General features: G+C 42.1%; 1 protein-coding gene across 2 annotated transcripts in view; it reads left to right on the top strand.

Annotated features, from left to right (window-relative positions):
• Positions 1 to 7463: 7463 nt before the first annotated feature.
• Positions 7464 to 13472, top strand: part of LOC133550788 (periostin-like) — a 92740-nt gene continuing 86731 nt past the window's right edge. Inside the window, exon 1 of one of the 2 annotated variants that reach the window (XM_061896826.1) lies at positions 7464 to 7631. In XM_061896826.1, the coding sequence (XP_061752810.1) occupies positions 7564 to 7631 (68 nt within the window). In that variant the 5' untranslated portion in view covers positions 7464 to 7563. The remainder of the gene's footprint in view (positions 7632 to 13472) is intronic. The other variant, XM_061896827.1, reaches the window with a different exon arrangement.

Below are 13472 nucleotides of genomic sequence, written 5' to 3'. Positions count from 1 at the left end.
AGAAGTATTATATTCATTATTGGTTAGCTTTGGAATAAGTGAGGCTTCACGGTGGCAGAGGGGTTAGTGCGTCTGCCTCACAATACGAAGGTCCTGCAGTCCTGGGTTCAAATCCAGGCTCGGGATCTTTCTGTGTGGCGTTTGCATGTTCTCCCCGTGAATGCGTGGGTTCCCTCCGGGTACTCCGGCTTCCTCCCACTTCCAAAGACATGCACCTGGGGATAGGCCCCTCCCACCTCCAAAGACATGCACCTGGGGATAGGCCCCTCCCACTTCCAAAGACATGCACCTGGGGATAGGTTGATTGGCAACACTAAATTGGCCCTAGTGTGTGAATGTTGTCTGTCTATCTGTGTTGGCCCTGTGATGAGGTGGCGACTTGTCCAGGGTGTACCCCGCCTTCCGCCCGATTGTAGCTGAGATAGGCGCCAGCGCCCCCCGCGACTCCGAAAGGGAATAAGTGGTAGAAAATGGATGGATGGATGGATAGAATTATATTGTGAAGTGAATTATATTTATATAGCACTTTTTCTCTAGTGACTCAAAGCGCTTTACATAGTGAAACCCAATATCTAAGTTACATTTAAAGCAGTGTGGGTGGCACTGGGAGCAGGTGGCTAAAGTGTCTTGCCCAAGGACACAACGGCAGTGACTAGGATGGCGGAAGCGGGGATTGAACCTGGAACCCTCAAGTTGCTGGCACGGCCACTCTGCCATCCGAGATGTATCGCCCCAATAACAACGTTATTAAAAAGAATAAGAGACTTATTATTCTCTAAGAATGTTGGTCTTACTTAAAAATGCACACATTTAATTGTATTCAGTGTCGCCCCCCGCGACCCCGAAAGGGAATAAGCGGTAGAAAATTGATGGATGGACAGTGTTAAAAAAATATTATATGGCTTGATGCGTGATACATTTTAAAATATTTGGCTTTCATGGCTCTCTCGGCCAAAAAGGTTCCCGACCCCTGCAGTAACACAACATATATAAAGTAGTCATGAATACAAAGGATTCTGGGTATCAGTGGGAGCGATTCAGATGTTATTAGACACATTTACTAGGATAATTCTGGAAAATCCCTTTTCTGCTTATTGTGTTACGAGTGTTTTAGTGAGATTTTATACTGGTACCTCTACAACCTGAAGGTCGGTCCCGCACATTTCTTCAGCACCAGTCGACGGGTGGTGGCGATGCCCATCTCTGCCCTTCGCAAGGGACCCTCTTCGAAACACAATCTTTCCAAAAGATTGCTGCCTAATACACTGTACTTTGTGTGTGTGGTCCAATCCAACCGTGTTCGCTTGACATCATCAATCAATCAATCAATCAATGTTTATTTATATAGCCCCAAATCACAAACGTCTCAAAGGACTGCACAAACCATTACGACTACGACATCCTCGGAAAACTCACACCCAGTGGGCAGGGAGAATTCACATCCAGTGGGACGCCAGTGACAATGCTGACTATGAGAAACCTTGGAGAGGACCTCAGATGTGGGCAACACCCCACCCCCCCCTAAGGGGACCGAAAGCAATGGATGTCGTGCGGGTCTAACATGATACTGTGAAAGTTCAATCCACAGTGGCGCCAACACAGCCGCGAGAGTTCGGTTCAAAGCGGATCCAAGACAGCAGCGAGAGTCCCGATCCACAGGAAACCATCTCAAGCGGAGACGGATCAGCAGCGTAGAGATGTCCCCAACCGATACACAGGCGAGCGGGTCTAACATGATACTGTGAAAGTTCAATCCATAGTGGCTCCAACACAGCCGCGAGAGTTCAGTTCAAAGCGGATCCAAGACAGCAGCGAGAGTCCCGATCCACAGGAAACCATCTCAAGCGGAGACGGATCAGCAGCGTAGAGATGTTCCCAACCGATACACAGGCGAGCGGGTCTAACATGATACTGTGAAAGTTCAATCCATAGTTGCTCCAACACAGCCGCGAGAGTTCAGTTCAAAGCGGATCTAAGACAGCAGCGAGAGTCCCGATCCACAGGAAACCATCTCAAGCGGAGGCGGATCAGCAGCGTAGAGATGTCCCCAACCGATACACAGGCGAGCGGTCCATCCTGGGTCCTGACGAGTGGTCCATCCTGGGTCTCGACTCTGGACAGCCAGTACTTCATCCATGGTCATCGGACCGGACCCCCTCCACAAGGGAGGGGGGGACATAGGATAAAAAGAAAAGAAGCGGCAGATCAACTGGTCTAAAAAGGGGGTCTATTTAAAGGCTAGAGTATACAAATGAGTTTTAAGGTGAGACTTCAATCAATCAATCAATGTTTACTTATATAGCCCTAAATCACTAGTGTCTCAAAGGGCTGCACAAACCACTACGACATCCTCGGTAGGCCCACATAAGGGCAAGGAAAAACTCACACCCAGTGGGACGTCGGTGACAATGATGACTATGAGAACCTTGGAGAGGAGGAAAGCAATGGATGTCGAGCGGGTCTAACATGATACTGTGAAAGTTCAATCCATAATGGATCCAACACAGTCGCGAGAGTCCAGTCCAACGCGGATCCAACACAGCAGCGAGAGTCCCGTTCACAGCGGAGCCAGCAGGAAACCATCCCAAGCGGAGGCGGATCAGCAGCGCAGAGATGTCCCCAGCCGATACCCAGGCAAGCGGTACATGGCCACCGGATCGGACCGGACCCCCTCCACAAGGGAGGGGGGGAAATAGGAGAAAAAGAAAAGAAGCGGCAGATCAACTGGTCTAAAAAGGAGGTGTATTTAAAGGCTAGAGTATACAGATGAGTTTTAAGGTGAGACTTAAATGCTTCTACTGAGGTGGCATCTCGAACTGTTACCAGGAGGGCATTCCAGAGTACTGGAGCCCGAACGGAAAACGCTCTATAGCCCGCAGACTTTTTTTGGGGCTCTAGGAATCACTAATAAGCCGGAGTCCTTTGAACGCAGATTTCTTGCCGGGACATATGGTACAATACAATCGGCAAGACATCTCTCTTCCAAAGTATGGGACGGCGTGGCGCAGTGGAAGAGTGGCCGTGCGCAACCCGAGGGTCCCTGGTTCAAGTCCCACCTAGTACCAACCTCGTCACGTCCGTTGTGTCCTGAGCAAGACACTTATTAGTGATTCCTAGAGCCGAAAAAAAAAAAAGTCTGCGGGCTATAGAGCGTTTTCCGTTCGGGCTCCAGTACTCTGGAATGCCCTCCCGGTAACAGTTCGAGATGCCACCTCAGTAGAAGCATTTAAGTCTCACCTTAAAACTCATCTGTATACTCTAGCCTTTAAATAGACCTCCTTTTTAGACCAGTTGATCTGCCGCTTCTTTTCTTTCTCCTATGTCCCCCCCTCCCTTGTGGAGGGGGTCCGGTCCGATGACCATGGATGAAGTACTGGCTGTCCAGAGTCGAGACCCAGGATGGACCGCTCGTCGGGACCCAGGATGGACCGCTCGCCTGTATCGGTTGGGGACATCTCTACGCTGCTGATCCGCTTGAGATGGTTTCCTGTGGACGGGACTCTCGCTGCTGTCTTGGATCCGCTTGAACTGAACTCTCGCGGCTGTGTTGGAGCCACTATGGATTGAACTTTCACAGTATCATGTTAGACCCGCTCGACATCCATTGCTTTCGGTCCCCTAGAGGGGGGGGGTTGCCCACATCTGAGGTCCTCTCCAAGGTTTCTCATAGTCAGCATTGTCACTGGCGTCCCACTGGATGTGAATTCTCCCTGCCCACTGGGTGTGAGTTTTCCTTGCCCTTTTGTGGGTTCTTCCGAGGATGTTGTAGTCGTAATGATTTGTGCAGTCCTTTGAGACATTTGTGATTTGGGGCTATATAAATAAACATTGATTGATTGATTGATTGATTCACCCTTGCTCCTGATGGGTGCTGGTTGGCGCCTTGCATGGCAGCTCCCTCCATCATTGTGTGAATGTGTGTGTGAATGGGTAAATGTGGAAGTAATGTCAAAGCGCTTTGAGTACCTTGAAGGTAGGAAAGCTCTATACAAATACAACCCATTTATCATTTATTTAAAGCTTGACCGTCATCTTTCGGGAATGTAAACAATGAAACACCGGCTGGTGTTTGTGTCGCTAAAGGCGGCCGCGATACACCGCTTCCCACCTACAGCTTTCTTCTTTGACGTCTCCATTATTCATTGAACAAATTGCAAAGGATTCAGCAACACAGATTTCCATAATACTGTGGGATTAGGCGATGAAAACATGCGACTTATCGCTGTGCTGGAACAAAATGTCCTCTACAACCCATCATACCGCGACATTTTAGCATGATACTAAATTTAAACTAATTAAAGCGGTCGTATTGGCATGTGTTGCAATGTTAATATTTCATCATTGATATATAAACTATCAGACTGCGTGGTCGCTAGTAGTGGCTTTCAGTAGGCCTTTAAAGCGAAATATAAATCAGTGTTAATGATTATCATGACTTATCCTTTTCTCGCTGATTGATTCGAATGAGATGCAAATCCCTGAACGGCAATTTGTGTTTTTGACACCGGGAGAAACAATCACATAACAAATAAAAGTGTTGTTTGTGACAAGACTGTTACGGTTTGTTTATAAATATATACAAATAATAAATGAAGTGTGTAAAAATCCAAAACCATGTGTGTGAATGAACTGTAGCGTCTTGAGTGAGACGCCATGGGAAAGCTCCAAGGTCCAGAGAACAAGCAGGAGCAATGGCGAGGCGTCAAAAGTCCGTGTTCCGGGCAAGAGGTCGAGATCCAAGAGGGCGGCCAGGGAAGCAGAGGGAACACGGGGAGACGGGACACACAGCTCGTGAGACGCGGGAACAGAGGTCTGCAGCTGGGAGGCGACAAGGAGGACACGGGACGAGTAAACACGGCGCGGGGAGAAGACACAGAGAGAGTGTCGGGTTCAAACACTATTAAACAGGCAAAGAAGCAAGGAATTAAACAGAGACAGGATTCAATTTAGCTCCATTGAGGAGAAACGGCTGGGCTGTACTCTTTTGTACAGTCTTCCACCACGCTCTGACGACAGATTAGACGCCTCCTCTACCAACCAAGCGGTATAGCTCGGTTGGTAGAGTGGCCGTGCCAGCAACTTGAGGGTTGCAGGTTCGATTCCCGCTTCCGCCATCCTAGTCACTGCCGTTGTGTCCTTGGGCAAGACACTTTACCCACCTGCTCCCAGTGCCACCCACACTGGTTTAAATGTAACTTAGATATTGGGTTTCACTCTGTAAAGCGCTTTGAGTCATTAGAGAAAAGCGCTATATAAATATAATTCACTTCACTTCTAAAGGAAGGCGGTCATAAACAGCTGCTGCTTTTGGTCACAAAACAGTTCAAAGAATAGGTGCCTGGAGGGGGTGTCAGGTCAATCAATCAATCAATGTTTATTTATATAGCCCTAAATCACAAGTGTCTCAAAGGGCTGCACAAGCCACAACCACATCCTCGGTTCAGATCCCACCTCAGGGTAAGGAAAAACTCAACCCAATAGGATGACAATGAGAAAGCTCAGATGTGGGTGACCCCACCCCTCTAGGGGAGACAAGTGCAATGGATGCCAAGTGGGTCTAGCATAATATTGTAAAAGTCCAGTCCATAGTGGATCTAACATAATAGTGAGAGTCCAGTCCATAGTGGATCTAACATAATAGTGAGAGTCCAGTCCATAGTGGATCTAACATAATAGTGAGAGTCCAATCCATAGTGGATCTAACATAATATTGTGGGAGTCCAGTCCATAGTGGATCTAACATAATAGTGAGAGTCCAGTCCGTAGTGGATCCTAACATAGTAGTGAGAGTCCAGTCCGTGGTGAATCTAACATAATAGTGAGAGAATCCAGTCCATAGTGGATCTAACATAATAGTGTGAGAGTCCAGTCCATAGTGGATCTAACATAATAGTGTGAGAGTCCAGTCCATAGTGGATCTAACATAATATTGTGAGAGTCCAGTCCATAGTGGATCTAACATAATAGTGAGAGTCCAGTCCATAGTGGATCTAACATAATAGTGAGAGTCCAGTCCATAGTGGATCTAACATAATAGTGAGAGTCCAGTCCATAGTGGATCTAACATAATAGTGAGAGAGTCCAGTCCATAGTGGATCTAACATAATAGTGTGAGAGTCCAGTCCATAGTGGATCTAACATAATAGTGAGAGAGTCCAGTCCATAGTGGATCTAACATAATAGTGAGAGTCCAGTCCATAGTGGATCTAACATAATAGTGTGAGAGTCCAGTCCATAGTGGATCTAACATAATATTGTGAGAGTCCAGTCCATAGTGGATCTAACATAATAGTGAGAGTCCAGTCCATAGTGGATCTAACATAATAGTGAGAGTCCAGTCCAAACAAAAGGTGAGAGCCCCAAAGAAAAGGCATTGAAGTTTAGGGATGTCTCTGCAGAACAAAACTAAAACTGAACTGGCTACAAAGTAAACAAAAACACAATGCTGGACAACAGCAAAAACTTACTGTGGAGCATTACTGGAATTTTTTTGGAACTTGGAAAATGGTAGTTTGATTGTCAAAGTTGGGTGGAGTTTGTGGAGGGTGGAACGGTTTGAGTCGGTTGAGAATGGGAAAATGAGCAGGACTCCGCCTGTGCGCCTTCACGGCCTCACAGACAGTCTGTAATTGTACAACTCTTTCTAAAAATGCTAACTTTTCGCACTCCGGGGTTGAAAAATTAAAAAAAAAAAAAAAATCTGAAGGGGCCACAACAAGGAGGCAGAAGAGGTGAAATATACAAAATTTAATAAATAAAATACATATTTAAATAACTAATTAGGTACTATTGGTAGTAAATAAATAACTTTTATTAAATACGTCATTACTGTATTTAATGAACAAATATGTAAAAATATTTCACAATTCAAATGTTCAATTATTGAACCATTTATTTACTGCAATTTATTGTTTAAATAATTATTTAAATATTAATTCAAGCAGTATTTATTCAACGATTTCATGATTTATTTAATTAGTTTATGATTTAATTTATTTATTGATTAATGATGTATTCAATTATTCAATCACCGTGCATTAATTTTATCCGTGACGTCAAAGTCCGTGGGCGGATTCTAACGCCTGATTGGTTGAACTTATACCTTGGAAAGCTATGATTGGAGTAGAATCCGTGTAGCCCCGCCCACTGACCCCGACTCACTTCATACAAAATCATGAATGTTTTGTAGCTGTCAGATTCATCCGTCAAAGTCAGTGGGCGGGGCTAACTTGAATCTAAACCAATCATTGCCTTTGTCTGTAGCTGGACGTATTTCTAAACATGTAGGTTTGTACTACTAAATTTCCGTAGATTTTTATTTTTTTAATAGAATTTAAGCTTTACTAGGCACCTGCTGACCCAGACTGCATAAATATAATTAAATATTTTAAAATATAATTCAACAACTAAACGGGTGATTAAGGCGAACACTTCTTGTTTGACCCTCCTGTCGTGCCGTAGTGGTGGTAAACTTGCCTGCGGTTCACTTGCTACTAATAAACCACAAGCGAGCAGAAATGGACAAAAGAAAGTCTAAAATATAGAAATTTCAGCTTCAAAGCCATGGCGAAGTTCTTCTGCCGACAAGAAAAGACAATTTTTTTCGCCGTGAGAGGCGCGTCTTTCTCAAAGTAGGTGGTGCTTAATTTCCGGGTTCGGATTCCAGTTAAAGTGCAGCGATAACATAACATTTAGTTTGTTACTGTGACTGATTTAGTAAGTAAGATGACTTAAAAGTTCAACAGGAATGAAAGACTGTCGGCATGATGGAAAAAGGAGACTTTTATTTCAATATTGTAAACAGGTGAAGACACTCTAAAATCATTCACACATATTTCCGGCTTCAAAATAAAAGAGCTACGCATTACATCCGGTTTAATTACGTTTAGGGTTTCTTCTTACTACTGAAATTAGATTTTCTTATTTAAACGGGGATAGCAGGTCCATTCTATGTGTCATACTTGATCATTTATTTTTGCTGAAAGGATTTAGTAGACAACATGGACGATAAAGTTTGCAACTTTTGGTTGCCTATGAAAAGCCTTGCCTGTACCGGAAGTAGCAGACGATGTGCGCGTGACGTCACGGGTCTTGGAGCTCCTCACATCTGAACATTTTTTACAATCATGGCCAGCAGCAGCGAGGGCGATTCGGACCAAGAAAGCGACGATTTCCCCATTAATTTGAGCGAGGATGAAAGATTTGTGGATGAGGAAAGTGAGAGTGAAGGACTAGAAAAAAATAAATAAAAGGCGATTGCACTGAGAGCGATTCAGATGTTATTAGACACATTTACTAGAATAATTCTGGAAAATCCCTTATCTGCCTATTGTGTTGCTAGTGTTTTAATGAGATTAAATAGTACCTGAAAGTTGGAGGGGTGTGTTGACGCCAGAGTCTCTGAGGGAAGTCACGTAGCTGCAGCAGGATGGAAGCTCCGCTGATGTCTCCGGTAAGAGGCGACTTATTACCACAATTTTCTCACCAAAAACTGCCGGTTGACATGTAGTCGGGATCCATGTTCGCTGGACCGCTCTGATCCATAGTAAAGCTTCATCTTCGGGAATTTTAAACAAGGAAACACCGGCTGTTTGTGTGGCTAAAGGCTAAAAGCTTCCCACCTCCATCTTTCTTCTTTGACGTCTCCATTATTAATTGAACAAATTGCAAAAGATTCAGCAACACAGATGTCCAGAATACTGTGGAATTATGCGATTAAAGCAGACTACTTATAGCTTGGATCGGGCTGGAAAATAAAGTCCGCTACGACACGGGTTATCAAACACACGCGTCATCATACTTCGTATAATATATGTTCGCATTTGTTTTGCCTTTTTCAGGAATATATGCGTAATAGCAAATTATGCGATGATGTCACATGGACACGCCCCCACCGCCACAGGTGTTTTGGCAAAATAGGGGAAACCCTGGCACGGCGAAAATAAAAATGTCCCACATTACGATCACGCTTCGTCAGAGATGTTTTGTAATGTTAGTCTGTGATATTAGCACCTAAAGAAATGCTGATACATCAGTTTGGGAATATAAGGGCTGAACTATTGTGTAAATTATTTTATAAATGGTCGAGTCCTTAATCACATAATTATTAGCAGGCTCAAGATTATTTTTTATTAATTTATTGAGAAGATTAAAACGTTGTCATGCAGCAATATGAAGGGTTTTATATCTATATATATATATGTATGTATGTATGTATGTACAGTGGGGCAAAAAAGTATTTAGTCAGCCAGCGATTGTGCAAGTTCTCCCACTTAAAATGATGACAGAAGTCTGTAATTTTCATCATAGGTACACTTCAACTGTGAGAGACAGAATGTGAAGAAAAAATCCAGGAATTCACATTGTAGGAATTTTAAAGAATTTATTTGTAAATTATGGTGGAAAATAAGTATTCGGTCCACCATTCAAAGCTCTCACTGATGGAAGGAGGTTTTGGCTCAAAATCTCATTCATTCTTTCCTTAACACGGGTCAATCGTCCTGTCCCCTTCGCAGAAAAACAGCCCCAAAAGCATGATGTTTCCACCCCCATGCTTCCCAGTAGGTATGGTGTTCTTGGGATGCAACTCAGTATTCTTCTTCCTCCAAACACGACGAGTTGAGTTTATACCAAAATGGATACATTTTACCATGAATTGATTAAACAAGTTGAAAAACTTATTCGGGTGTTACTATTTAGTGGTCAATTGTACGGAATATGTACTGAACTGTGCAATCTACTAATAAAAGTATCAATCAATCAATCAATACATGGATGATACAGCAGAGGATTGGGAGAATGTCATGTGGTCAGATGAAACCAAAATAGAAATTTTTGGTATGAATTCAACTCAACTCTGCCAGATGCAATCATCAAAAGAGCCACATCTGGCTCTAGAGCCATAGGTTCCCTACCCCTGTATTAAATTATCGTACGGGTTGTTAATGGACAGTTGGAGTACGCAGAAAGGAAAGGATTTAAGTCCAAGAGACAACTAAAGACTTTATGGGCCAAGATGTGCTGTAAGGATGGAGTCTGGGTGAAACATTTGGTGCTAAATATTTACAGTAAAAGTCAAAGTAAAGGTGAAGCTGTCATTTTAAAAAGAGGTCTGGCTGCACTGACAAGCTCTGGCCGCCAGAGGGAGCCATCGCATAGAGTGGATGAAGAAAGGCATTTACTTTAAATCCAGCTTGTACTATATTATGCATGGTAATAAAATGTATATATATATAGTTTATTTATTGTATTTTATTCCACTTTCTCCAAGTGCTGCGCTTCACTCCTCAATAAGTCTTATTTCATGGTCCGATGCGTTAAAATGTTTAATAAGCAGGAAAACTGTCACGGCTGGAGGATGCAAACATAAACATTAGAGAACCCCGGGGCGCATTTTAGATACATTTTCCACAATAAAGACGCCTGAAATCCTCTCAGTGTAGGTTAATATATGCAAAATGAACTCCAATAAAACGTCCTACTGGAGATTTGCGCAACACATTAAAAAAGTATGTAATATTTAGGGATGCACCGGAATGAAAATTTGTAGCCGAAGCCGAATAAAATTTAAACGCTTGGATGAATGCAGTTTTTCACCATTTTTTTTATATTGCATAAATATCCTAGAAAAATATTTAGACATGTTTTTCAAATAATGTAATTTTTTTATTGAATAATTGACATTTTTTTAATATTCCAGTAGCCTTTGCTTTTGAAAAAAAAAGCATAAAGTTTTTCATTTCTATTAGGCCTTCAAACAAAACATGCATTCCAAAAAAAAATCAAGTGCATTAAAGTGGATAAACCAACAACAAATGATTTATTGTCCTTTTGGCAAAAGTCTGCTTAGCCACAGTAGATATGCTAATAATGTAAACAGAAGGCTCAAGTAAATCTCAATTAAGTGTGTGCTTGTAACCTCATACAGCAGGGGTGCCCACACTTTTTCTGCAGGCGAGCTACTTTTCAATTGACCAACTCGAGGGGATCTACCTCATTTATATATATCATTTATATTTATTTATTTATGAAAGAGACATTTTTGTACACAAGTTAAATGTGTTTAATGATAATACAAGCATGTGTAACACATATAGATGTCTTTCTTTCACCAAGACAAGAATATAAGTTGGTGTATTACCTGATTCTGATGACTTGCATCCAATTTGTTATATATTCTAACAAAGTGCAGACTGGATTTTAACCTATTTAAAACATGTCATCAAAAATGTGAGAAATCATTCAGATAATCAGTGTTTCCACAAAGATAAATATCATTAATTATTAATAATAACATAGTTAAAAATAAATTGAGCAAATTGGCTATTTCTGGCAATTTATTTAAGTGTGTATCAAACTGGTAGCCCTTGGCATGAATCAGTACCCAAGAAGTAGCTCTTGCTTTCAAAAAGGTTGGTGACCCCTGATTTAGAACCTCTCATAGTGTATCATTTATTTTGATTAAAGTGTACAATTTGGTAATTTAGTCACACCTTTCATTGTGTTATGATGTACCAGGCCCATAAAATAAACCAAAAATAGGCTTTAAAAAAATAAAACAAATTAAGCAGTACAATCACTAATTCGAGAAATAAATATTAGGCTTATGGAGCGTGACATAATTGACCCAGTTTTCCCAGTATGATGTAAATTTATCCAATTTTGTAATTAATAATGGTAGTTATCTTCTCCGTTGTTTCAAAGTTGGGCTCTCCGGGGGTATCCATTTCCTAGTATATTATTTATTTCTTTATTTAATTGTAGTATTTGCAAATACTACTTTATTTTACTGCGGTTTCTTTCTTTTTTGGGGGTTGGGGGGGTAGTATGGTTGGGATGTAAACAAAAAATATATATTTTGACAGTTAGGGCAGACAACAGATATGTGATGTATGTGAATATGATGTAATGCAGGGGTGCCCACACTTTTTCTGCAGGCGAGCTACTTTTCAATTGACCAACTCGAGGGGATCTACCTCATTTATATATATCATTTATATTTATTTATTTATGAAAGAGACATTTTTGTACACAAGTTAAATGTGTTTAATGATAATACAAGCATGTGTAACACATATAGATGTCTTTCTTTCACCAAGACAAGAATATAAGTTGGTGTATTACCTGATTCTGATGACTTGCATTGATTGGAATCAGACAGTAATGATGATAACGCCCACATTTTCAAATGGAGGAGAAAAAAAGTTGTCCTTTCTGTACAATACCACATGAAAGTGGTTGGTTTTTTGGCATCTAATTCATCCAGCTTCCATACACTTTACAGGAAAAGCATTGGCGGCAAATTCCGTAGCTTGCTTGATTGACATTCACGGCACCCGAGGGTCTTGTGAGATGACGCTGGCTGCTGCCAGTTCATTATTATGAAAAAATGACAGAGAGGAAGGCGAGAAACACTTTTTATTTCAACAGACTTTAGCGCCGTCCCTTCCGTCAAAACTCTGCACATTTCCTATCTTCACAATAAAAGCCCTGCTTCATGCTGCCTGCGCTAACAAAATAAGAGTCTCGGAAAGCTGGCGTGCACAAGTGATGTGCACGCCAGCTTTCTGATGGATCGCTTGTGCACGCCAGTTTTCCCAGACTCTGTATTTAGTTAGCGCAGGCAGCATGAAGCAGGGCTTTTATTGTGAAGATAGGAAATGTGCAGTCGGCCTTTAGAGTTTTGACGGAAGGTACGGCGCGAGAGTCTGTTGAAATAAAAAGTGTTTCTCGCCTTCCTCTCGGTCATATTTTCATAATAATGATCTTGCAGCAGCCAGCGTCATCTCACAAGACCCTCCGGTACCGTGAATGTCATTTAAGTGACGTCTTGGTGAAGATTGATGATCGCTAATTTTTAGGTCTATTTTTTTTTAAAAGCCTGGCTGGAGATCGACTGACACACCCCCCCGCCGCGGTCGACTGGTAGCTCGCGATCGACGTAATGGGCACCCCTGTCTTACATTTATACAGGTAGCCTACACAACAGGCTAATAATGTAAACAGAGGCCCCACTAAATCTCAATAAGTGTGTGCTTGTAACCTCATACACTTATACAGGTACACAACATATCCCAACGTCGCTGCACGTTGGTTGATTGCGTCACCGCGTCCAAAAATTGCGTCACATGCCACTATTCGGCCTTGTTCTTAACTCATTCCACCGAAGGCCGAATGTGGCTTTTTTTTGCCATATTCGGCCGAATGTATTCGGTTACCGATTAATCTGCGCATCCCTAGTAATATTTCTTGTTCATGACAAAACACTTTTTGCACAATACGTCAACAAAGTAATAATAAAGTGCTTGTACTCATTTAAAACGACAAGAGAGGCCGTGATGGTTGGACATGAAACTTGACAACCTGTTGACTTTTTCCGCCGATCAAAGCGAGTGGGGAGCCGTTTTAGTCATTTTTATCGTCAAAATTAGATTAGATTATATTAGATAGATTAGATAGTACTTTATTTATTC

The sequence above is a fragment of the Nerophis ophidion genome, linkage group LG04, assembly GCF_033978795.1.
Source record: "Nerophis ophidion isolate RoL-2023_Sa linkage group LG04, RoL_Noph_v1.0, whole genome shotgun sequence".
NCBI lineage: Eukaryota > Metazoa > Chordata > Actinopteri > Syngnathiformes > Syngnathidae > Nerophis > Nerophis ophidion.
This window is presented reverse-complemented; position numbering and strand designations above follow the sequence as displayed.